Raw genomic sequence first — 26229 nt, forward strand, 5'->3', positions numbered from 1 at the left:
CTTGATTTCATTTATTCTATTTTTAAATTCTAGAATGTCTAATTGATTCTTTTAGAATTTTATTCTCTGCTGAAATTCTTCATCTTATCTCCTGTTTTCTTGTATATATTAATCATGGCTACTTTGATGTCTGTGTCAGATATCTCCAATATCTATATCCCTGTAGATGTTTCTCATAGTTTTCAGTTAGTCCTTGACTTTTAAAGTATTTGATGTTTTGTGCATGCCACACATTGTATATGAAAAAGTATAGAGATAATTTGAGGCTCTGGATGATGTAATGTTCCTTAAGATAAGATTTACCTTTGTTTTCAACTGTCAGCTTGGCTGTGGCCAGACCACCCTCATCCAGACAGGGACTGAAACTGTGCTTTGGTCTTTGTTAGGGCTTGTCTATTTCTGTTTCACCTTCACTCTTCAGGATTGTTATCAGGGCCATCTTCTTCAATGGGCCCTGAACTCCCACTTTTCTCCCTTTAGCCATGAGCATGTCAGGAGCTCTGCTCAGTTGCTCAGCCTGTCATCCCCAGGTTTCATTTTCAGAATCAGTATTTGCTGAGAGGGATAAAGCTGTCTTAAAGGTCACATTCATCTTCTTGGTTTCCCTCTTCTTCCAGATCCTGACCCTGCAATTTCTCATTGACTTGTGAAGTCTCTAATGCATTTAAACAGCTTTTTAAAATATTTTTTGTTGAGCTTTTCTCATTTTTCTCAGAAGGAAGATTGGTCTAAAAGACACTAATTAGCCATTGTTGGAAGTGGAAACATTTCTTATTGCTCTGTGGGAAAATTATTTTAGGGTGGGAAGAGTGGAATCAAAGTAGTTAGGAGACGATTTTAGTAATCCTGATGACACTAATGTTGTGCTTTCAAGGGTAGTAGCAGAAATAACAAGAAAATTAGACATATTTCTAGTACATTTTGGAAATAAAGCTAACAGAACTGACAGATGTGGGATAAGGGAGCTCTGTGATGGGCTGCTAGTCACAGTAACTTAGGCTCTAGGCTTTCAGCATTGCAGAGGTCACAGCTAGCAGATGGGAGGTGGTTCCAAATGTGTGGGCCTGTCTGAAGAGTAAAGTCAAGTTCAGCTGGGAAGGAGAACCTTGATGAGACCAGGCTGAAGAGGTTGGATCTGATGTGCAGGACAAATGGCTAAGTCCCAGACAGAGAAAGCAATGGGGAGGACCTTGCGACAGGAGCAGTGGCCTGTGATGGGAGATACGTGACCCCACAGGGAGGGAACTGGAGTAGTAAATACCCAACCTTATGCTCCTCCTCTCCTCTGATCTCCTGCTGGTGCCCCATTAGCAAAACCCAGCCTAGAATTTCTCAATGCCTGTGCAAGCGAATGCAAACATACTTTATTTCTTCCTCTTTCTCTCTTCTTTTTTGCTTAAAAAATATCATATTAATAGTACTGTTCTGAACTTTGCTTTTTTTACTTAGTATATCTTGGAGATTATTCTGTGAATCAATTTCATCTTTTTTTTTTTCCTCAGGATGGGTAATATCCATTGTATAGATGTTCCATGATTGATTGGTGCAATCCTTTATTCTTATTCTAAGCCATGCTGAAGACAATAGCCATATATATTCATTATCTCACACTTGTACACATATATTTGAGTATAAATTTCTAAAGATGGAATTTCTGGGCTAAAAGTCATATGCATTTATAATTTTAAGAGATAGTGCCAAATTAATCTCTATAAGGGTTATACCAAGTTACAGTCTCTCATCAGCCAAATATGTTACCTTAGTATAGTTTTAATTTGTATTTATCTTATTATAGTGAAGTTGAGTATCTTTTCATTTCTTTTTCAATTTTTTTATTGTGGTAAAATACACATAACATAAAGTTTATTATCCTAATCATTTTAAAGTATATATTTTAATGATATTAAATATACTCATAATGTTGTGCAACTATCACCACCATTCATCTCTATTACTCTTTTCATCTTGTAAAATTGACAGTCTTTACCCATTAAACACTAACTTCCCATTCCCCCTCCCCCAGTCCCTGGCAACACCATTCTACTTTCTGTCTTTATGACTTTGACTACACTTAGTTCCTTATATAAGTGGAATCATACAGTATTTGTCTTTCTGTGATTGGTTTATTTCATGTAACATAATGTCCTCAAGGTTCACTCATGTTCTAACATATTGCAGAATTCCCTTCCTTTTTAAGGCTGAATAATATCCTATTTCATGTAGAGACCACATTTTGCTTATCAATTTATTGGTCAGTAGACACTTGGGTTACTTCCATGTTTTACCTATTGTGAATAATGCTGCTATGAACCTGGATGTACAAATATCTCTTCAAGACCATGTTTTCAATTCTCTTGGGTGTATACCCATAATGGATTTGCTAAATTATATAATTCTATTTTGTAATTTTTTTGAGGAACCACCATACAGTTTTCCACAGTGGCTGTACCATTTTACATTCCCACCAACAGTGCAGAGTGTTCCAATTTCCCCACATTCTCACCAATACTTGCTGTTTTCTGGGGGGTTTTTTGATGGTAGTTATTGCAATGGGTGTGAGAGTGGTGTCTCGTAGTGTTGATTTCCATTTCCCTGATGATTAGTGTTGGTGAACATCTTTTCATGTGCTTATTGACCATTTTGCATATCTTCTTTTGAGAAATGTCTGTTCAAGTCCTTTTCCCATTTTTCAATCAGGTTGGTTATTTTGTTGAGTTTTAGGAGTTCTCTATATATCCTGGATATTAATCTCTTACCAGATACATTATTTGCCAGTATTTTCTCCCATTCTGTGGGTTTCCTTTTTACTCTGTGGATAGTGTCTTTTGGTGCACATAGTTTTTGTTTTTATGAAGTATAATTTGTCTATTTTTTCTTTTGTCGCCTCTGCCTTTGGTGTCATATCCATGAAATCATTGCCAAATTCAATGTTGTAAAGCTTCTCTGCAATGTTTTGTTCTAAAATTATAATATTTTATGTTTTACATTTAGATCCTTGATCCATTTCAAATTAACTTTTGTATAAGGTGTTAGGTAAGGATCCAACTTCATTCTTTTGCATATGGATATCCAGTTTTCCCAGCTCTATTTGTTGAAAAGACTGTCCTTTCCCATTGAATGGCCTTGGCACCCTTGTCAAAAATCATTTGACCATAAATCATTTGCGAGGATTTATTTCTGGGCTTTCTATTCTATTCCATTGGTCTGTATGCTTGTCTTTATGCCAGTACCACACTGTTTTGATGACTGTAGCACTAGAGCAAGTTTTGAAATCAGGAAGTACGAGTCCTCCAACTTTGTTCTTCTTTTTCAAGGTAGTTTTGGCTGCTCACGGCCCCTTGCAATTCCATATGCATTTTAGGGTTGGCTTGTCTATTTATGCAAAAAGAAAAAGGGTTTTGGAATTTTCATAGGAAATGTGCCAAATCTGTAGATCATTTTGGGTAGGATTGCCATCATAACAGCATTAAGTCTTTCAATACAAGAACATGGGTGTCTTCCATTTACTTAGATCTTTAAAATTTTCTTTCAACAGTGTTTTGTAGTATTCACTGTGTGAGCCTTTCACTTTCTTGGTTTCATTTATTCCTAAGTATTTTATTCTTTATGATGCTATTATAAATGAGATTATTTTCTTAACTTCCTTTTCAGATTGTTCATTGCTAATGTATAGAAACATAACTGGTTGTTTTTTTTTACATAATTGGTTTTTGTGTGTTGATCTTTTTTTTTTAATTAATTAATTAATTGATTGATTTTTGGCTATGTTGGGTCTTCGTTTCTGTGCGAGGGCTTTCTCTAGTTGTGGCAAGCGAGGGCCACTCTTCATCACGGTGCGTGGGCCTCTCACTGTCGCGGCCTCTCTTGTTGCGAAGCACAGGCTCCAGACGCGCAGGCTCAGTAGTTGTGGCTCACAGGCCTAGTTGCTCCGTGGCATGTGGAATCTTCCCAGACCAGGGCTCGAACCTGTGTCCGCTGCACTGGCAGGCAGATTCTCAACCACTGCGCCACCAGGGAAGCCCTGTGTCGATCTTTTATTCTGAAATTTTGCTGAATTTGTTTATTAGTTCTAATAGTTTGTGCTTGCACACATGCGCATGTGTGTGTGTATATGTTCTTTAGGATTTTCTATATACAAATCATATCTGTGAATAGAAATAGTTTAACTCCTCCTTCTTTTCAATTTATATGGCTTTCACTTCTTTTTCTTGCCTAATTGCTCTAGCTAGAACTCCAGTACAGTGTTGAATAGGAATGGTGAAAGTGGGTATCCTTGTCTCATTCCTTATCCCTAAGGGGGAAAGCTTTAAAGTCTTTCCCCATTGAGTATAGTGTTAGCTGTGAGTATTTCATAAATGCCCTTTATCATGTTGAGGAAGTTCCTTTAACATGTCTGTCAAATGTTTTTATGATGAAAGGTTGTTTGACTTCGTCAAATGCTTTTTCTTTGTAAATTGGGAAGATCATGTGGTTTTTGTCCTCTTCATCTTATTAGTGTGATATATTACATTGATTCATCTTCATATGTTGAACCACTCTTGCATTCCTTGGACAAACTCCTCTTAGTCATGGTGAATAATCCTTTTAATATGCTGCTGGATTTGGCTTGCTAGTATTTCTTTTCTTTCTTTCCTTTTTTTTAGTGCAAAAGCGATATTAAATTTTATTTTTTTATTTAGTTATTTAAATTAATTTTTTTATTGAAGTGTAGTTGATTTACAATGTTTTGTTAGTTCAGGTATACAGCAAAGATATATATATATTTTCTTTTTCAGATTATTTTCTCATGTAGGTTATTACAAGATATTGAGTATGGTTCCCTGTGCTATACAGTAAGGTCCCTGTTGGTTATCTAGTTTATATATAGTAGTGTGTATATGTTACTCCCAACTTCCTAATTTATCCCTCCTTCCCACCACTGCCCTTTGGTAACCGTAAGTTTGTCTTCTATGTCTATGAGTCTGTTTCCGTTTTGTAAATAAGTTCATTTGTATCTTTTTTTTTTAGATTCCATATATAAGTGATAGCATATGATATTTGTCTTTCTCTGTCTGACTTACTTCACTTAGTATGATCAACTTGAGGTCCATTCATGTTGCTGAAAATGACATTATTTCATTCTTTTTTATGGCTGAGTAATATTCCATTGTATTGATATATATATATGTATACACCCCACATATTCTTTATCCATTCAGCTGTTGATAGCCATTTAGGTTGCTTCCATGTCTTGGCTATTGTAAATAGTGCTTCAATGAACATTGGGATGAATGCATGTTTTCAAATTATGGTTTTCTTCTTTTGTGGTATCTTTGTCTGGTTTTGGTATCAGGGTGATGGTGGCCTCATAGAATGAGTTTGGAAGTGTTCCTTCCTCTACAATTTTTTGGAACAGTTTCCAAAGTATAGGTGTTAGCTCTTCTTTAAATGTTTGGTAGAATTTGCCTGTTAAGCCATCTGGTCCTGGACTTCTGTTTGTTGGGAGTTTTTAAATCACAGATTCAGTTTCAGTATTTGTATCGATAATTGGTCTGTTCATATTTTCTATTTCTGGTTCAATCTTGGGAGATTGTACCTTTCTAAGAATTTGTCCATTTCTTCTAGGCTGTCCATTTGATTGGCATATAGTTGCCTGTAGTAGTCTCTTATGGTCCTTTGTATTTCTGTGGTGTCAGTTGTAACTTCTCCTTTTTTATTTCTAATTTTATTGATTTGAGCCCTCTCCCTTTTTTTCTTAATGAGTCTTGCTAAAGGTTTATCAATTTTGTTTATCTTTTCAAAGAACCAGCTTTTAGTTTCATTAATGTTTTCTCTTGTTTTCTTTGTCTCTATTTAATTTATTTCTGCTCTGATCTTTATGATTTCTTTCCTTCTACTAATTATGGGGTTTTTTGGTTCTTCTTTCTCTAGTTGCTTTAGGTGTAAGGTTAGGTTGTTTATTTGAGAATTTTCTTGTTTCCTGAGGTAAGCTTCTATTGCTATAAACTTCCCTCTTAGAACTGCTTTTGTGGCATCCCATGGGTTCTGGATCATCGTGTTTCGTTTTCATTTGTCTCTAGGTATTTTTTGATTTTCCCTTTGATTTCTTCAGTGATCCATTGGTTGATTTCTAATCTCATAACATTGTGGTCAGAAATGATGCTCGATATGATTTCAGTTTTCTTACATTGACCAAGGCTTGCTTTGTGGCCCAGCATGTGATGTATCCTGGAGAATGTTCCGTGTACACTAGAAAAGAATGTGAATTCTGCTGCTTTTGGATGGAATGCTCTATAGATATCAACTAACTCCATTTGGTCTAATGTGTCATTGAAGGCCTGTGTTTCCTTATTGATTTTCTGTCTGGATGATCTGTCCATTGATGTTAGTGAGGTGTTAAAGTCTCCCACTATTTTGGTGTTATTGTCAATTTCTTCTTTTATATCTGTTAACATTTGCCTTGTATATTGAGGTGCTCCTGTGTTGGATGCATATGTGTGTGTGTGTGTGTATATATGTATATATGTATATTTACAATTGTTATATCTTCTTCTTGGATTGATCCCTTAATCACGTGTCCTTCTTGTTTCTCTTGTAACAGTCTTTATTTTAAAGTCTATTTTGTCTGATATGAATATTTCTACTCCAGCTTTCTTTAGATTTCCATTTGCATGGAATGCCTTTTTTCACTCCCTCACTTTCAGTCTGTATGTGTCTCTAGATCTCAAGTGGGTTTCTTGTAAAGAGCGTATATATGGGTCTTGTTTTTGTATCCATTCAGCAGTCTATGTCTTTTGGTTGGAGCATTTAATACATTTACATTTAAGGTAATTATTGATATACATGTTCTCATTGCCATTTTCTTAATTGTTTTGGATTTTTATAGGCCTTTTTTCTTCCTTTCCTCTTTTGTTCTCTTCTCTTATGATTTGATAACTATTTTTAGTATTGTGTTTGGATTCCTTTTTCTTTTTTGTGTGTATATCTATTACAGATTTTTGGTTTGTGATTGCCATGAGGTTTTGATATAGTAGTCTATATAAATACATGATTGTCTTAAGTTGTCAATCTCTTAATTTCAAATGCATTTCAAATATCCTGCATTTGTACTTTCATCCCCTCACAATTACTGGTTGTGATATTATATTTGTGTGTGAATGACTTCCTGTCTTTACTGTATGTTTGCCTTTACTGGTGAGCTTTCCTACTTCAGAATTTTCTTGTTTCTATTGATAGAAAATAGAAAAAAAATTCTTGTTTCCTTTATTTTCTGCCTACAGAAGTTCCTTTAGCATTTGTTGTGAAGCTGGTTTGGTGGTGCTAAATTCTTTTAGCTCTTGCTTGTCTGTAAACCTTTTGATTTCTCTGTCAAATCTGAATGGGAGCCTTGCTGGATAGTTTGTCTTCTTACTCCTGGGTAGAGTATTCTTTTTTTTTTTAATATTTATTTATTTATTTATTTATTTGGCTGCGCTGCGTCTTAGTTGCAGCATGTGGGATCTTTAGTTGTGGCATGCAAACTCTTAGTTGCTGCATATGGGATCTAGTTCCCTGACCAGGGATCAAACCTGGGCCCCCTGCATTGGGAGCACAGAGTCTTAGTCACTGGACCACCAGGGAAGTCCCAGAGTAGAGTATTCTTGGCTGTGGGTTTTTTCCTTTCATCACTTTAAATATATCATGCCACTCCCTTCTGGCCTGCAGAGTTTCTGCTGAAAAATCAGCTGATAACCTTATGGAGATTCCCTTGTATGTTATTTGTTGCTTTTCCCTTACTGCTTTATATTTTCTCCTTGTCTTTAATTTTTGTCAGTTTGATTACTATGTGTCTTGGCATGTTCCTCCCTGGGTTAATCCTGCCTGGGACTCTCTGCGCTTCCTGGACTTGGGTGATTGTTTCCTTTCCCATGTTAGGGAAGTTTTCAGCTATTATCTCTTCAAATATTTTCTCAGGCCCTTTCTCTTTCTCTCCTCCTTTTGGGACCCACATAATGCGAATGTTGGTGCATTTAATGTTGTCCCAGAGGTGTCTTAAACTGTCCTAATTTCTTTTCATTCTTTTTTCTTTTTTCTCTTACGCAGCAGTGATTTCCCCCATTCTGTCTTCCAGCTCACTTATCCATTCTTCTGCCTCATTTAATCTGCTATTGATTCCTTCTAGTGTATTTTTCATTTCAGTTATTCTTCAACTCTGTTTGGTTGTTGTTTATATTTTCTAATTCTTTGTTAAAAGTTTCTTGTAACTTCTTGCAGTGCGCATCCATTCTTTTTCCAAGATCTTGGATCATCTTTATGATCGATCATTACTCTGAAGTCTTTCTCTGGTAGATTGCCTATCTCCACTTCATTTAGTTGTTCTTCTGGGGTTTTATCTTGTTCTTCATCTGGAACATATGCCTCTGCCTTCCTAGTATTTCTTTGAGGTTTTTTTTTTTTTTAATTTATTTTATTTTATTTATTTATTTATTTATTTATTTTTTGGCTGTGCTGGGTCTTCGGTTTGTGCGAGGGCTTGGTTCGTGCGAGGGCTTTCTCTAGTTGCGGCAAGTGGGGGCCACTCTTCATCGCAGTGCGGGGACCGCTCTTCATCGCGGTGCGCGGGCCTTTCACTATCGCGGCCCCTCCCGTTGCGGGGCACAGGCTCCAGACGCGCAGGCTCAGCAGCTGTGGCTCACGGGCCCAGCTGCTCCGTGGCATGTGGGATCTTCCCAGACCAGGGCTCGAACCCGTGTCTCCTGCATTAGCAGGCAGATTCTCAACCACTGCGCCACCAGGGAAGCCCTCTTTGAGGTTTTTTGCATCTATATGCATAGTGGATATTCATCTGTATTTTTCTTTTGTTACAGTATCTTTGTCTGGCTTTGGTATCAAAGCCATACTTTCTTGTTTCTCTTCATGCCTCATAATTTTTTGTTGAAAACTCATTTAGAATGTTACAATGCAGTAACTCTGGAAATCAAATACTCCCCTTTCTCCAGGGTTTATTATTGCTGCTTGTAGTTTGTAGTTGTTTGTTTGTGACCTTCTGTGAAGGGACATAGTTATGGAGTTCCCTACTCTGCCATTTTAGGCAACATCGCTCCTATTTTCTTATGATTAATTCATTTCTATATAATTTTCATAAATTGTGTGTTCACTTCCTTTGTCTATATTTTATTGGGTTATTAAATTTTTCAAATTCACTTACAGTTATTTATGTTGTAGGGAAACTAGCCACTTGTTTGTGATAGGAGTATCATATATGTTTTCCAGTTTGTCATTTCTTTTTTGTCTTGGCTTGTGATAGTTCCTCCACTCAGGGTTTCTTGGTTTTTTTCTATTGTGTAGTTGAATTTATCAGTCTTTTTCTATCATGACTTCTGGACTTTTGAGTCATAATTATGAAAAGTCTTACCTGCTCCAAAGTTATAAAAGAATTTTAACATATTTTCTACTAGAACTTTTATGGCTTAATTTCCTACATTTAAATGCTTAATCCATTTTGGATTTATCTTGATATAAGTTGTGATTAACAGATCCAACCTTTTGCCCTGCAGATGTTCACGTTCTTGAAGAAGAGCTATCCTTCAGTTTGTTTAGCAAGTATTTATTAGTATCAGGTAGCCTCTGAATAATTATGAGCAGTAAATTACTTGCATTGCTCTTTTTCAGAATGATCTGGCTTCTAATCCTAGCCCTTACCACTTAATGACTGTATGAACTTGGGCAACCCCTTCACCTGGTGGGAGCCTTCTGTTCTCCCATTTGTAAACAGTGATAATAGTGTCTGCTCAGCCTATTATTTAGGGTTATTACAAAATAAACCAAGACAATGTCTATGCCAAGGACTATGGGTGCTGTAAAATGCTAACCAGGGTGTAAGGCAGTAGTAATGATAAGAGTAAAAGTCATAGCAGTTCTTTCTATCTGGATGGTACTTATTCCCGTCTAAATACAACAACCTTCACAACCCTGCAACAACCCTGTGCAGTGTCTGACACATAGTAGTTCCCTGAGAAATACTTGTTTGATTATTTTTTGAGTACGCATTGAATCTTTACTCTTATTCCACTGAGGAGAACACTCCAAACTCATGAACTCATGGATCTTATGTTCCATTGGGATGGAGAAGTAAAACAACCAAAATAAATAAGCAAAATGTATAGTATTTTTTTAAAAAGCTTTTTATTGAAACCGTTTTCAGCTTGTTAGGAGGAAACATCTTAGTTTCAGACAAAAGTGGTCCACACAGTTGCAAGCTTTTACCTTAAACTGTTTCAGACAGGAACTTTTAAATTTATTTTATTTATTTATTTTTGGCTGCATTGGGTCTTCGTTGCTGCACACGGGCTTTCTCTAGTTTCAGTGAGTGGGGGCTACTCTTTGTGGCGGCGCACTTGCTTCTCATTGCAGTGGCTTCTTTTGTTGCAGAGCACGGGCTGTAGGCACGTGGGCTTCAATAGTTGTGGCACACAGGCTCAGTAGTTGTGGCTTGCGGGCTCTAGAGTGCAGGCTCAGTAGTTTTGGCACACGGGCTTTGTTGCTCCACGGCATGTGGTATCTTCCTGGACCAGGGATCGAACCCATGTCCTCTGCATTGGCAGAGAGATTCTTAACCACTGCGCCACTAGGGAAGTCCTATATAGTATTTTAGATAGTCAGCAGTGGTAAAGAAAATAGGCAGGGAAGGGGGAAGTTTATTGGGGATGGAGGGATGCAATTCCCAACAGAACAGTCGGGTGAGAAAGCACACATCTGGGGGAAAAGCCAGGCAGGCAGAAGGAACAGCAAGAGCAAAGGGCCTGAGGTTGGAGGGTGAGAAGAGGCCACCGGGGCTGAGTGCAGTGAGCAAAGGTGAGAATGTTTGAGGAGAATAAGAGGTAGAGGGGGTGAGGAAGAGGCCAGATCAAGTATAGCCTTGGAGGGCATTGTAGGGACTTTGGCTTTTATCCTGTGAAGGTGGGAAGCCACTGAAGGGTATTGAAGAGAGTAGTGATGTGGTATGACTTGGCTCTTTTTCTAAAAAATTTTTATTAACATATGGTTGATTTATAATGTTTCAGGTGTACAACAAAGTACACACATACTTTTTCAGATTCTTTTCCAGTATAGTTTATTATAAGATATTGAATATAATTCCCTGTGCTATACAGTAGGTCCTTGTTGTTTACCTGTTTTATATACAGTAGTGGGTATCTGTTAATCCCAAGCTCCTAATTTATCCCTCGCTCCCTTTCCCCTTTGGTAATCATAAGTTTGTTTTCTATGTGTGGGTGTGACTTAGTTCTAACAGGATCCCTTGAAAGACCCATTAGGAGGCACTGGTAGACAGTCAGGCAAGAGATGATGGAGGCTTAGACCATGTTACTAGGAGTGGGGGCAGGGAAAGTGGTCGGATCCTGGATTTGTCTTGAATGTAGAGTAGACAATCTTGCTGATAGATTGGACGGGATGTGGGGTGTGAGAGAAAGAAAGGCGTTCAGGATGATTCCAGAGTTTTTGTTGGATGGATGAAAGAGTCCCTTGCAAATCCTGTTTTGCAACTGAGGAAACTGAGGCACAGAGAGGTTAGGGGACCCATCCAAGGCGGCATTGCACATTGGTGGCAGAGGCCAGACTAGAACTGCCTGCAGCCCAACTCTGACTCTGCAGCAGTGGGGGCTTTGTTCATCTGGAGCTAGGCCTGGGGGCCAGGGACCTGCACCCTGCCCACTAAGCGCCACCCACTTGTTCTTCCTGGCAGAGGGAAGGCCGGAGAGGTTCACAGCCCCACCAGGTGGGCAATCTCACCCTCCGACTGCCCACTGGTTCTGCGAAAGCTCATTCGCAAAGAAGACGTCCGGGCCGGCTGCAAGTGCATGGTGAGGGCACCCTTGGTGTCCGACGTGGAGCTGGAGCGCTTCCTGTCAGCACCCCGAGACCCCAGCCAGGTGCTGGTGTTCGGGATCGTGTCAGGCCAGAACTCCACCAGGTCGGGGCAGCTCCAGTGGCTGCTGGACACACTCTACAGTCACTGGCAGCAGGGCCGTGCCTCCCCCTGCATCCAGGTTGGTCCCGGGCCCAGCCCAGGACATGGGTGGGGGAGACCCCTGTGGGGCTGGGATTGGCTAAGCCTCTTGCTGAGAGCACGTGGGCCGTCTTTCACTTCCTTTTCTCCTGGGCTTTTGCACACGCTCTTCCTACCATCTGCAGCCCTCTTCTCTCTCTGCCACTCATCCTCCTGTCCCAGGTGAATGTCACCACTCAAGGTGGGGGCCTTTTCTGACCTTGAGACAGGTCAGGGTACTGGCCATTTTCTTCCAGACCACAAGCTGCAGATTATGGTCATGTACTGGAGTGAGCATTTAGAGGAGACGTGCTCACCATGGGACCCTCAGGGCTCAGGAATGTTCATGGCCGAATACCCGCGTGTAGGTCCCGTGCCAGACCCCAGGGGTGGCACTGATAGCAGCCCGGGCAAGGGCCATGAGAGGACAGGTCTAGGCACGTAGGAGCCCAGGAACGGGGCCAGCCACTTCTGAGGGTCAGCCAGGGTCTCCCAGGAAGAGAGGGTTTTGGCAGATGGGTGTGTGTTCCCAGCAGAAGCAGCAGGCTGTGCAAAGCTTGGGGGAAAATGGCCGCTCCAGGCCCCAGCTCACTGTGGTTGAAGTTCTAGGGGTTGGTCAGTCAGGGGCGCGTGGAACCCACCCCATCTCCTTGCTGCAGAGTCGTTCCTAAGTCTCATCATCACCCTGAATCAGCAGCAGTTCCCAGCCGGGTTAGCACAGTTCATGGGGTGGCCCCGTCCCCAGACCAAGTGGAGCAGAAGATGCCAAGTGTGACCAAGCGTGCGCATAAGAGCTTCATGTTCACCGCTGACCTCCTTCAGGTCCTCTTTGCCCTGTGACCTCTCGAATTCATTGCTTTGCCCTGTCTCTCTCTGGCTGCAATCCTGAGTTCTAAATTTCCATGTATGCCCTGGGAATGCCCCCTCCTTCCTTCTTCCCAGGGGTGCTGCCTCCCTGACACCCAGGTGTCCACCCTCAGGCATGCACTCCAGCCAGTGCCTGGAGCTTGGCATCGGAACCCTTCTGATCAGACGCCAGAAGGCTTTTTACGGGTCTCATACATCAAAGCCACATATATTTTCTGGAGAGAATTCCAATTTAGTTAGATTCCATGAGCACTGTTGAGTACCAGCTCTGTACCCATCTGTATATAGATATCATCCCTGCCCTTGTGGGAAGTTAGAGTTGACTTTAGTTTATTTCGGGGCTATTAATTGTTCACTAATAATTGTCTGAAAGTATAGGAAGGTGCAGTGGCCCAGCCCAGCCATGGGCAGCACGAATGGGCACAGGGCCTGGGCTGAGGTGGTTGAAGCGACGCAGGAATGGGCAGCGGGATTTGAGGAGGGCAGAGGACAGACCGGGGGTGGTGTCAGATCTCACGGTGACTCTGGTGCCACCATTCCGGTGTCTTTAGTTAAGGCAGAAACGTTCCCTGACATTCTTTTGCTCTGATAACTAGAACCCCAGGTGCAGTTCTGCATTCCGCACTTTAAACTGAACGGTCAGGCAGAACAGCTGGGGGCACCTGGAATAAAAGACAGATAGAACCAGAAAACATCACATTACACATTAGTCATATTAATGGACCTGCAGCACCCAGAAAGGAGGGGAAAGAGACAAGCTTTACTCTGGATTGACCAGGTCCTACCTTGAGGTGAACATTCAATTCAGGTCCTGGCACTGGATTGGGTGACTGGGAGGTGTTCAGAGGGGCAGCCAGTGGGGGCAGAGGGGGGTAGACGGTGGAGGAGTCCTGGAAAGGAGTACCCCCAGGAGCAGGGCACACCTTCAGATCTCTGCAGGGCTTCTCCCAGGCAAAGGGATAAACAAGTCCTGCAGACCCCAGAAGGCTGGGCTCGTGGATGTCACGTGGTGGGGGGCAGTCATCTCCGTGATGGCGTTCACCAGCAGAGGGCCCTAAGCGGATCCAGGACATCCTCTGGGGATGGTCAGGGGAGGTGTGCGCGCAGGGGCTGAAGGGCCACTGAGCAGGAGTTGGGAGGGGATGTTGTATGGGGCTCAGGACTCAGGGGAACCAGCCTGGCTGAGAACGTGGGAATCCAAGTGTGTCTTCTTGGCATGGGGGTGACGGGCACTCCTTTCTCTCTCGGCAGTGCCGGCACGACCCCTACCGCCTGCTGCAGTACAACCTGGACAGCCCCCTGCAGAGGGACCCGCCCCTGCTGGTGAAGAAGTACGCTGTGATGCAGGGGATGGTTCTGGTGAGCCGGGGCCCAGGGGGACCCACTGCCCGCTGCCTGCCACCCTGGTCTTTGCAGCCCCTACCCTTGTGGAATCACAGATTTAGGGACCAGGCTGAGGCCCAGAGAGCAGTACTGACCGAAAGTCACCCAGCGCATGTTGCTGGGGCTGGAGCCTGGCTCCCGTCCCCAGGCTGACCCCATGTGTCTCCCATCCCAGGAGGCTGAAGGGACAGGTGATGCTTAACCTGAAGAAACAAATTCTCTTCATCTGTTTGTTTTTAAATAACTTTTTGCTAAAAACTGTGTATTGTTAAAAAAAACACATATATTCATTGTAGAAACTTTGGAAAATGCAGTTTAGAAAATAATCACTTCATCATATAAGCCGGATGGCCTAATTGTTCATGCACTGAGCGCGTGCTAGGACCAGTGCTTTCGGGAGCCCTGGGGCGTACCCCTGCTCACATTTTGGTGTCTGGGCTCTTCAGTAATTTTCTGACTTTGAGGCCCTGCCTTTTAATTATGATTTTTAACTATAGCATAAGAATCACTTTATTTCTCTACCTGTGTTCCTTTTGTTGGATGTTTATGTTATTTCCTTTTTGGTTTTGGCCATAATAAATAGCACCGTAATGGATATCCTTGCACAGAAATCTTGGACAGGCCTCTCTTGTTGAGACTGACACGTGGAGGCTGGGGGTGCAGACAGCAGTAGGACAAGATCCCTGCCCTCAAGGGGCCCCCGTCCCCTGGGACCTGCTCATCAGTGTAACAGATAAGTGGGTTAGAGGCAGAGGGGGTTGGGGGCCTCTGAGCAGGAAGACACCCTTCTGGCCCCAGGGCTCTGTGAAGGGGCATTTCAGCTGGTCAGGCCTGCAGGGGGCAAAGGCTGGGATGGTGAGGCTGCCCTCTGACTTGCAGGCCTGCATAGGGGACAGGCTCAGCCACACCTCACTGAGTGACTCGGGGACGGCAGCACCCCTGCCCCAGAACCACCAAAGAAAGGCCTGGGTTCCGGGACAAGCTCTGAGAGCCCACTGCACTGTCCTGAGATTCAGTGCTGATGTGCTGAGGGTCTCTCCCACTGTTTCCTTATTGTGTGTCAACAGATGTTCGCTGGGGGAAAGCTCCTTTTTGGGGGCTGCGTTTTGAATGGATATGGCTTCAGCAGGCAGAATCTGCTGAAACAGATCTTCCAGGCTCGACAGAACTGCAAGATGGGCTACTTCCTGCCTGAGAACTACAAATTTAGGTAAAGCAGGAAACACGTGGGATGAGGGGCGGGCACAGGGCAGGGTGACCGGGAGGGAGGGGCTAGCGCTGTGGGAGGTGCCTGGGCCCAGCTTGCTTGAGATGAGCAAAGGTAGGTCTCTAGGCTCCAGAAGCACACAGCCTGGTCCAGGGAAGGAGCCTGGTCCAGGGAAGGAGCCTGGCGTTTATGACGTTGCTCACAGCTGTATTGGGAGACAGCAGCGGATTCTAGAATGCCTGGGCAGTACCTGCCTAGGAAGCATTATCTGCCTGCAGACATGGGCCTGCCTCTGATTGCATCTCCACAGCACTGAGTCTGGCAGTGCGCCACTCCCACCAGGCCCTCAGTTTTCTAGGAGTCCTGACACCAGTGTCTCGCCCAGCAGTAGCCGGGCATGGCCCTGCAGTGCCTCTGTTTCTGGGTCCTGTTTCAAGAGGGTTGTTGGCAGACAGCCTTGCATCAGAGCCCTGAGAGGGCCTCGCCGTCCCTTGGTAGGGACCGTGTCTTCCTTACCAGAGTTTTCATCTGCTTTGTTTTGTCCCGATGTAGTGGGAGGATTCAAGGAAACCGTTCCTCTGAGGTGGGCAGGTGCAGGGGAGAAGAGACTGGTGTCGGGAAACGCAGGGGGTGGTAGTAGGCCTGGGAGCCAGATCGTGGGCTGCGGGCACTTGGGCCTTCTCTGTCCTCCGAGGAGCTGCCACAGAGACCACCGTCAGTCTGGGCTCGGGGTCCGTGAGGCCATCACAGCAAGAGCTGTGAGCATGCAGAAGAGCTGGGGTTTCCTCAGCCAGAGGAGGAACTTGGCTGCCCAGGAGCTTTCAAGCCCCAGTCGAGACTGGGGTGGGGTCGTGACTAGAGAGTGGACTGGTTGTGACAAACAGAGCACAAGGGTGAGGGTGTGCCAGGCCAGGGACAACTGGGGCAAGGCCCCAGGCTCCTACAGTCCTGAGGGGTGCAGCCACCTGGGGACAGCCCTGCCCTGAGGCGCAGGCAGTGGGTGGGGAAGTGGCTGCAGGTCCCTGCAGGTATTAAGCCATCAGGGGGCTGGGTGTCCTGCCCCACGTGCCCTGGACCCCCCACTCCCTTCTCTTCGCATCCTCCGCTCATGCTCAGGGCCCAGCACGAAGGAGGCCCTTGGGAAACATCTGCTGAATGACGGCCAAGGGCTGATTTTATCCCAGGGAGTCAGAGGTCGGGTCAGAATGAGGACGGGCTGGCAGACAGTGTGTCTGCTGATAACTGGCCGCCCCTTGCCCACCTCCAGTGATGGGAGACCCCTCTCTCCAGAGGCCGCCCCTTTGCAGCCTAAAAGTCATGCCGCTTGGTCAGTTTCTGATCAGCTGCAGCACGCCCAGCCTAGTGCTTGGTCAGCCCTGGGGATTTGGAGGTGGACAAGACCTGGACCTGCTCTACCCTCACTGATCCAAAGGGCTGGAAACTGATGTGAGAAGGAGTGAAGGGCACTAAGCATTAGAGAAACACAAGTCAGAATCACAATGAGAAACCACCTCATACCCATCAGGATGCCTACTATTAAAAATCAAACACAAAAACAGAAAATAACAAGTGTTAGTGAGGATGTAGAGAAATTAGAACTCTGATGTAGGGTGCAGCCATGTGGAAAACAGGATGGAGGTTCCCCAAAAATTAAACATAGAATCACCATATGATCCAGCAAGTCTCCTTCTGGGTACATACCTAAAACAATTAAAAGTGTCTCAAAGAGATATTTGCACACCCATGTTCATAGCAGCACTGTTCCCAATATCCAAGAAGTGGAAGCAACCCAAGTGTCCATGGATGGATGAATGGATAAAGAAAGCGTGGTCTATCCACACAATGGAATATTATTCAGCCTTAAAAAGGAAGGAAATTCTGACACCTGCTGCAACATGGGTGAAACCGGAGGGCATTATTCTATGTGAAGTAAGCCAGACACAGAACAAATACTGTATGATTCCACTTACATGAGGCCCCTCCAGCAGTCAGATTCTTAGAGACAAAGTAGAGTGGTGCCAGGGGGAGGGACATGGGGAGGTTTGTTTAATGGGGACAGATTCAGTTTTACAGGATGAAAAAGTTCCAGAGATCTGTTGTCCAACAGTGTGAACGTACTTAACACTACTGAGCTGTACACTTAAAAATTGTTAAGATGGTAAATTTTATGTTACACGCTTTTTTTTTTTTAATAACTAACCACTTGGGCCACTTGCTTTTTCTCTTCTTGCACTTTATTTTTTTAAAGTTATTTGTTTATTTATTTATTTATGGCTGTGTTGGGTCTTTGTTTCTGTGCAAGGGCTTTCTCTAGTTGTGGCAAGCGGGGGCCACTCTTCATCGCGGTGCGTGGGCCTCTCACTATCGCGGCCTCTCTTGTTGCGGAGCACAGGCTCCAGACGCGCAGGCTCAGTAATTGTGGCTCACGGGCCCAGCTGCTCCGCGGCACGTGGGATCTTCCCAGACCAGGGCTCGAACCCGTGTCCCCTGCATTGGCAGGCAGATTCTCAACCACTGCGGCTCCAGGGAAGCCCTATGTTACACGCTTTTAACAACAGTTATAAAAAGGGGGTCGGAGATGCTCTGTGGGTGCTTGCAGCTGACAGGGAAGAAAGGGACTGTTTTCCTCGGCTAGCGCGCTCCCAGGGCAAGGGCTGGTTTGGTCTCCGAAGCCCACCCTTTCTGCTCTGGTAGCACCGGGTCCCATTCTCCCTCTGGCCATCAGATCATCCCCTACCTGCTACACCGACCTGTCCACGTCTGTCCCACAGCCTGCACTTCCAGCGTGAGCCTGTCCTCACCACAGAAGGCTTCCTGGGCACTGCACGCTGCAGCTCCTTTCTCCCACGTAGGCCCACCCAGGAGGGAGCCTCTCTGAGCCCTCAATGCACAGCCAGCCAGGCTGAGTGGGAGCGGGTGAGGAGAGAGACCCTGTGGGCATTGTGGCCTCAGTGGGAGCTGCTATGGCCGTCATCTTTGATGCCCAGGACGGGGCACCAACGCAAGGCCCAATGAAGGCTCCTGGCCCAGCAAACAGAGCCACAGCTGGGAGTCAGGAACGGCCTGGAGACCAGAGCTTGGAGGCCCCCTGCCCCTCACCCACCCCGTGTCTTCTTTCCTTCCTTCCTTTGTTCAGCAGATAGTGACCCCCCCATCCCCACAGCCCTGTGCTCGGCACTGAGTCCATGCTGGCCCAGCCCTCTCCTTGCCCTCTTGGCTTCTCTCGGACATTCTGCAGCTCTGGGGTGGGGTTCAGGCAGCGGCACAGAGGGACGGCCACGCGAGGGACCCCCAGGTGGAAGGCACAGAGGGACCCCCGACCGAGGGAGAGCCCAGCAGGCTGGAACAGTCAGGAGAGCTCCTGGGCAGAGTGGGCAGAAGCTGGGTCGAAAGGACAGCTGGAACGCACACAAGGTGGCATCTTGAGGAGCTGGCCGCCTCATGAGTCTGAGCTGCAGCCACCTGGACGCTTGGCGGCTGCTCTTCCCGGCCTCCCTCATTGGGCTCAGGGAGGCCTCCTTGTGGCCAGGAGAGGTTGCGCTATTGGCAGGCCCTGCGATGGGTGCCTGTGAGCAGTGGCACGCTGGGCTGCAGTGAGGACGAGGGAAGGGCTCCTCCCCCGCCCCTGGAGAGAGCAGTGAGATACTCCTGGGAACACCAAGAGGCTCCACATGCCAGGGGCTCACCCCTGCCCCGGGGTGGGGGGATGATGGAGATGGGGCCACCTTAGCTACAGGTAAGACAGCTGCTACCGGATTCCCAGACCCCAAGTGCAGCTGGCAGCTGGGGGTGGTGCTTTGAGAAGGGTAGCCCAGGCAGCTTTGAGGGGCAAGGCCAGAGGGGGCTGGAACCCTTGACAGGCCCCTGGCACTGAGGCCTCCTAAAGACTGTCTCCATGGCCGGGGGCCAGTGTTAATTCACAGACAACAAGACTATGGAGGGCCTCTGATGGGGGCGCCTCTCCATCAGGGTTACCCCCACTCTTGTTGGGTATCCTGCTGTTGGTCACCCTTCACCCAGGGACACACCCTTCACCTGCATCCCGCTTGGCTTGACTCCATTTTTCCATTTGGTGGTGCTTTGAGTTCCTAAGACGTGCTGAGCCACGGCCCATCCTGGGGAACAGGGGCAGGTTGGGTCGGGGGGTGCGGCGAGGGGAGCCCACAGTGCTGTCTGCTTCCCCTCCGCCCTGTTCACTGCCATGTGCCCAGCACAGGAAGTCTCAAGAGACCCATTCCTGGGGTCTGCTTTCCTGCCACCTCTGTCCACCAGGATTCCAAGGGGACGGCGGGGAGGCAGCCTGGTCTACACTTCACCGCCACAGACCACGGATTCCCCCTGCCGTTGGTGCAGTCGCTGCCACTTGGGCCTGCCTTTGCCGTGCGTGCTGCCTACAGCGCCCGGCAGGGGCGGTGGGGAGAGGAGAGTGAAGCCGTGGGCTCCAAGCCCAGCTGCTGGATGATGTGGGAGTCCGGGAGGTGAGCCCCCTACAGAGGGGCTGGCCCAGGCCAGGAGCCCCTTGTGCAGCCGCCTCCCGTTGGCGCAGGGAGCAGAGGGGGCAGGGAAGTGCCTGGAGAGGCGGGGTCAGGCTACGCCACACACATGGCTTTGACGGTCACCTGCCCTCTCCCAGTAGGATGGGGACACCATTCTTTCAGGACCCTCTCAGAGCAGGGAGTCAGGGAATCAAAAACTGTAAGAGGCGATGTGCTCTGTGATGACAAAGTGCTTTGTAAACTGTCGTATGCCCGTATGCCCGGTAAACTGCAAAGCCTGTGTAAACTGTAATATGCCTGGTAAGCCCTGGAGCACTTTGCAAGCTGTGGTGAAATCTGTGAAAGACCGAGTCCTTTGTTAGGTGCCGCCTGCCCAGCCAACCACAGGGGCTCTGGACGCTGTGAGGTGCCCCATCGACTGCAGAGTGTCTTGTAACTCTGTGTGACCTCTACCCAAACCTGAAGACGGGCCTGCTCCAAAGGGCCCCGTGAGCTGGGAGCCTGGAAAGTGCTTCACAAACTGTATGGTACACTGTACCCTGTGAAACACTCTGTAAACTACAAGACACTCCATAAATGACAAGGCCCCTTATAAACTGTCAAGTTCTCTGAAGTGAAAAGTACATTTCAGACAGGGAGCGCAGCGCTGTAAGTGCACATGTAATCCTCGGTAGGCTTTGTAAATCGTAATGTTCCCTATAAACTAGAGCAAAGTCTCTGTAAACTGTAAAGTGTCACCGCATGTGAGGGGACGCTCTTCACAGTTGTGCCACTTGATAGCATGCCTACCTTAGAAGAGGCAGGAGGTGGCCTTTCAGTGGCAGGAGGGGCAGGCAGCGGAGGGCCAGGGCACAGTGTCAGGAGACCCGGGTCTCTCCTCGCATCAGCTATGCCCACCAGGCCCCCTCCAAGGAGGATACTGTGAAGGGTGGGCCCAGTGCCAGGGAGGAGCCAGCTGCCACCAGGCCCTCCCACAGTGATGCTGCTGTGAGGGAGGGCCACTCGCCCTCGCCAGCTGTTCACACCAGCATCCACCCTCCGCCCAAGGAAACCTACCAGGGGCCTTGTTCACCCTGTCCTCAGGCACCTTGACAGATCTCACAGAGAGGAGTCAAGCCAGGCCTGGGAAGAGGGTGCAAGCTCTGTGTGTGCAGGGACAGGGCGTGGCTGAGCCGGCCCTCCAACCTCCACCCCTGTCCTAAGGGGCCTCCCCACCTCCACACCCAGGCAGCTCCCCTAACCAGCCATGGAGGTTCTCAGCAGGGCTCTGGTTTGTGGCACTGTGAGCCTGCTGCCGGCCTGCCCTGGGTCAAGCCACTCTTTTAGGGGAACTGGAGACACGTGAGGTGTGGACCAGGCCTGGTTGGTGAGATGAGACTTGTGAGCTCGTGGAGAGGAGATAGTAGAAGCCTGCCAGCATGAGGCAGTGCCCGGGCTCTCTGTGTGTTAGCAGGTCACTGTGGACCAGTTCGTGAGGAGTCCTGGCAAGACCAGCTGGAGCGGGGGCCCAGCAGAAGGAGAAGCAGGCACTGGGTAGGCAGGGGAAGGGCATGTCAAGGAAGGCTTCCGTGACCCGATCATGCAAGCAGTGGGGAGCCATTGAAGGTTCCTGAGCTGGGGGAGAGGCTTGATCAGCGTTGGGCTTTAGACTCTTGAACCTGGTAGGGACTGGGTTGGGGCTACCAGGGTGTTAATAGGCTTGTCAGAGGAGCAGATGGTATGGATGAAGGTGGTTTTAAAGCCACTTCTGGGACTTCCCCAGCAGTCTAGTGGTTAAGACTCCACGCTTTCACTGCAGGGGGTGCGGGTTCAATCCCTGTTCGGGGAACTAGGATCCCGCATGCCCGCGCCTGCATGGCCTAAATAAATAAATAAATAAAGCCACTTCTCTCCCGGACAGGGGGACCTGAAAGAGCTGATTGGAAAAAGGCCACCTTCCTACAGTAGACCAGGGGCTAGATGTAGGGGGCTGGCCTCGATGCCACAGGGAGGAGGGGGGCTTCAGTCTGATGAGGACCAGCCCTTGGTGACACTATCCTTTTCACTGAAGTGAGTACAAAGGTTTTTTAAATTGCTGGAGGGGCTGGCCTGTTATAGACCCCCAGATGGCCTTCCCTGCTTATCCCTGAGCAAGGATGGTCTTGGCATGCATCTCCAGACTGTTCTTCCAGGAAAGCACCTGGCCTACTGTCAGCAGGAACAGGAGTGTTCCCGTCACCCCAAGAGGATGGCCGTGTGGCTTCACTGGCCTAGCCATTTGTGTTCCTTGATGCCCCATCATTTGGTTCATTCGTTCATTCACTCATACCTACTGTGCCAGGTTGCTAAGATCAAGTCCTCTCCTCAGGTGATTGGAGGCTGACTCACAGAGCTGTGAACCCTGCACCAAAATAAATAGAGGAGGGAATCACTCCTTCTCCAAGAGTTCAGGGAAGGCTTCCCAGAGGAGGTGACACAGAAGCCTGGCCTTAAAAGATGAGTACAAGGTCCAGGAGAAAAGGAGAGGGAAAAGGCACTCCTGGCAGGGGGTTGGATGGCGCGGCACACTTTGGGACCTGGGAGCAGGATAGCTGTGGATTTAGTGAGGCTACCAAGAGGGGATGTTAGAAAAACGTGCCAGTGGTTTGCGCCAGATTCTGGTGGGCCTCGAGCTGGGCGTCACTCCAGAGAGCTGGGGCTCACCCCTGCAGAAGCTGCGGAGCCATAGACTGGTTTTAAGCAGGAGAGACAAGGCCCGATCCAGGAGGACAAGCCGCTGGGCAGCAGCGTGGACATTGGCCATGTAACTCTGGAAGCAGGGAGGCCAGGGAGGAGACTTGTGCCCTGGAGGGGTGCTTCAGGATGGGCGGGACTGAGGGGCCGGCTGTGAGCCTAGCTTAGGGAGTAGGTGCTCAAAATTGCTTGTGGTATGAATGAATGAGTGACTGAACAGGGAAGAAATTTAGGGGGACCATGCTTCTTCCTGGGCTTTTCCCTCCTGCTCCCCAAGCACCCTCTGCCACCCAGAGAACCCAGGGTCCTCCTCCCCATCCAGCCTGGGCTGGGGCCCTGCAGGGGTTCCCAGAGGAGACATCGGCCTGGCTCTGCCCCTGCTCATCCCCCTCTGCCCTCTGGGACCAGCAGGGATGGAGGCCAGCGCCCCTGGGCTCAGCCCAGACACCTGCAGCATCCGTGCAGGACCTGACTTCCCCAGGCCCCCTAGGCCTCCAGCCTGGTGTCCAGTGCGGTGCTGCGCAGGGTGGTTTGGACTGAGTTGTGTGGGGCAGCGGCAGGCAGCAGAGGGCGGGTAGAGGAAGGCATCAGTTTGCAAACGCTGTGAATACACCCAGCCTTTGTGACCCTGTTTTGGTATTTCTCCACTTTTAATTTTTCTAGGGCCCTTGGAATAATGGAAGAGGCCCCCTCCGCCCCCTTGTCTCTTATCGCTGAAATGCCCTGCCTTGAGCAAGTGGCATGCAGGGTCGGGTGAGGCAGAGGCAGGGATGGGGGGACATGAGCTCTGTAAACATGAGAGTGAACGAAAAGGCCAGCGCTGTCCCTTCCACAAGTCCACTCTCCTTTCTGCCCTTGTCGGTGGGACAGGGACAGAAGCCCCTGAGCTGCCTGTCCCCTGGGGCTGCTTGATGCCCAAAGCCACCTTGTCACTGGAAAGTGCTTGTTGTCAGTGAATGGCTGCAGAGCCTTGAGGTGTGGTGCAAAGGTGAGGAGTGAGCACGGGAGAGGCTTGGACAGAAAGGTGTTGTCTCATGACTCTAGAGGCCAGAGTTCAGATTGAGGTGTGGCTGCCACGCTCCCTCCAAAGGTGCCAGGGGAGGATCTGTTCCAGGCCTTTCTCCCTGCTGCTGGGAGCTCCTTGGCCGTGGCAGCACTACCGTCGTCTTGTGACATCCCCCATGCCTGTCTGTGTCCACACTTCTCCCTTTTATAAGGACGCCGGGTAGATGAGATGATAGGTCACACCACTCTGGTGTGACTTCATCTTTTTTTTATATATATAAATTTATTTATTTATTTATTTATTTATTTATTTATTTATTTATGGCTGCATTGGGTCTTCATTGCTGCGTGCGGGCTTTCTCTAGTTGCGGTGAGTGGGGGCTACTCTTCGTTGTGGTGCGTGGGCTTCTCATTGCAGTGGCTTCTCTTGTTTCAGAACTCAGGCTGTAGGCCCACAGGCTTCAGTAGTTATGGCGCACGGGCTTAGTTGCTCCGTGGCATGTGGGATCTTCCTGGACCAGGGCTGGAACCCGTGTCCCCTGCATTTGCAGGCAGATTCTCAACCACTGCGCCACCAGAGAAGTCCCCATGACTTCATCTTCACTCATTATTTCCAAATGAGGTCACATTCTGGGGTCCCGGGCGTTAGGACTCCAACTGAGAATTTGAGGGGACGCAGTCAACCCGTAACACGGTACACGAGGACTTACATGCTGGCCTCCTGGCCTCTCTCTGCTCGCTCTGCGGGGCCCCCACGGCAGGCCTATCCGGTGGTCAGCACTGGGCGTACGGGTGTTGCTGACACAGGGTTAGGGCAAGTCCAGCCTTAAACAGAAGCCAGGGAAGCTGAACTCAGTGAGTCTCCGGGTCCCCGGGGGTCCTCCCTTCACCCGCCTCGGGAGGAGAGGCATCTGTGCCCTTTCCTCTCGGAACTGGAGCGTTGAAAGGACAGAGCCGAGCGAGGGTGGCTTGCCCAGGCCCCCCAGCTCTGGGCCTCCGCTGAGCACTCCCTCCCCTCCCAGCCTCCCCTGCAGCGTTTCAGCCTCCACTCCAGGCCTGGAGGACCCTGACGCGGCCAAGACAGCGGTGTCGGGAGACATCCAAGGAAGCCTTTCCTCGTTGGCCTTGGGGAACAAGATGGAGGAGCCCTCCGCTGAAGCTGAGAAGAAGTAGGTGGCCACCCCCGCCCTGGGATCAGGGGCCTCCCCTTGGTTGGCAGAATGGGTGTGGCTCACAGCAGGACCCCTGGCTCCACCACAGGCCACAGAGGCCACGAGGGGCTAAGTGGCCTTGGGCAAGTCACTTCCCCCCGGGTGCGGGTCCTCCAGCAATCCCTGACGTCTGGCCCGTTTTATCAACACAACGTCCAGCTGGCCGTCAAGGCTGCTCCCTGGAGTTGCCGGCAGTGTTCTGGGTGGTGGAGATGGAGGCCTTTTGTAGACTTCTCGGCAAAGCCCCACGGCCCAGACCCATTGGTCTGAGAAGGGTGGAGACTGCCCGCTGCCTCCCAGCAAGAAACTTCCTAGACCTGTCAAAAGTCCAGTGCGCTGGCCGCAGTAACTGCGAAGCAAATCATGTTTTGCAAGGGTGTGAAAATCACATTTCTTTTTTAAAAATTATTTATTTATTTATTTATGGTTGTGTTGGGTCTTTGTTTCTGTGCAAGGGCTTTCTCTAGTTGCGGCAAGCGGGGGCCACTCTTCATCGCGGTGCGCGGGCCTCTCACTATCGCGGCCTCTCTTGTTGCGGAGCATAGGCTCCAGACGCACAGGCTCAGTAGTTGTGGTTCACGGCCCTAGTTGCTCCGCGGCATGTGGGATCTTCCCAGACCAGGGCTCGCACCCATGTCCCCTGCATTGGCAGGCGGATTCTCAACCACTGCGCCACCAGGGAAGCCCCACACATTTTTCATGAAGATAGAAAAGCAAAACTGTGAACACCCAGAAAGGTCACAGGTTCCGCCGGGACCCCCAGATTGGAGCAACACCCAGAGGCCTCAGCTGTGCAGGCAGCGAGGCCCGCAAGGCCCACCCTCCTCGCCCAGGCCCAGGAGGCTCCAGCTACCACCAGACTAGCCCTCTCTACCCATTGCCCCGCATCTGCTTCTCTCTGTTTTGGTTTTTAGACTGGTACAGCCTGAAGTGGATCTGCATCCTCTTAGCAGAGCCAGGAGGAGCAGTAAGAAGATAACCGCCTGGAAGAAACAGGCCTCCAAGAAGTGATGCCACCCCATGGCCACCCGGAGTGCGGCCTGGCCATGGCCCCTCCCAAGCCCATCCTGGGCCCCCCAGCCCTGCCTCTCCAGCCTCCCACCCCTTCTCTGAACTCTGCCTAATAAACAAGCGTGCCTCCAGCATCCGGGTGAGGCCGTGGGATGGGCTGGCTCCTGCAAGGCCAAAGGCCCTGACAGCCCTGTTCCAGGCCGAGGCCTTAGAAACGCAGTGCTTCCTCTGTGGCCAGTGAAGTCAGCCCAAGAATCTCCCAAGGAAACGAAGGTCTTCAAGGGACCAAGCCAATGACACATTAACCCTGGGGAGGTCGTGGATGGGACTAAA

The 26229-nt window shown here is 48.4% G+C and overlaps 1 protein-coding gene across 1 annotated transcript in view; it reads left to right on the top strand.

The window, feature by feature from the left end:
• C10H3orf20 (chromosome 10 C3orf20 homolog) overlaps positions 1-26019 on the top strand; it is an 86132-nt gene extending 60113 nt beyond the window's left edge. The window contains exons 11-15 of the mRNA XM_007192652.2: positions 11702-12005; positions 14123-14230; positions 15322-15464; positions 24709-24843; positions 25800-26019. Of these exons, the coding sequence (XP_007192714.2) occupies positions 11702-12005; positions 14123-14230; positions 15322-15464; positions 24709-24843; positions 25800-25896 (787 nt within the window). The 3' untranslated portion in view covers positions 25897-26019. The remainder of the gene's footprint in view (positions 1-11701; positions 12006-14122; positions 14231-15321; positions 15465-24708; positions 24844-25799) is intronic.
• Positions 26020-26229: the final 210 nt, after the last annotated feature.

The sequence above is a fragment of the Balaenoptera acutorostrata genome, chromosome 10 (assembly GCF_949987535.1).
Source record: "Balaenoptera acutorostrata chromosome 10, mBalAcu1.1, whole genome shotgun sequence".
NCBI lineage: Eukaryota > Metazoa > Chordata > Mammalia > Artiodactyla > Balaenopteridae > Balaenoptera > Balaenoptera acutorostrata.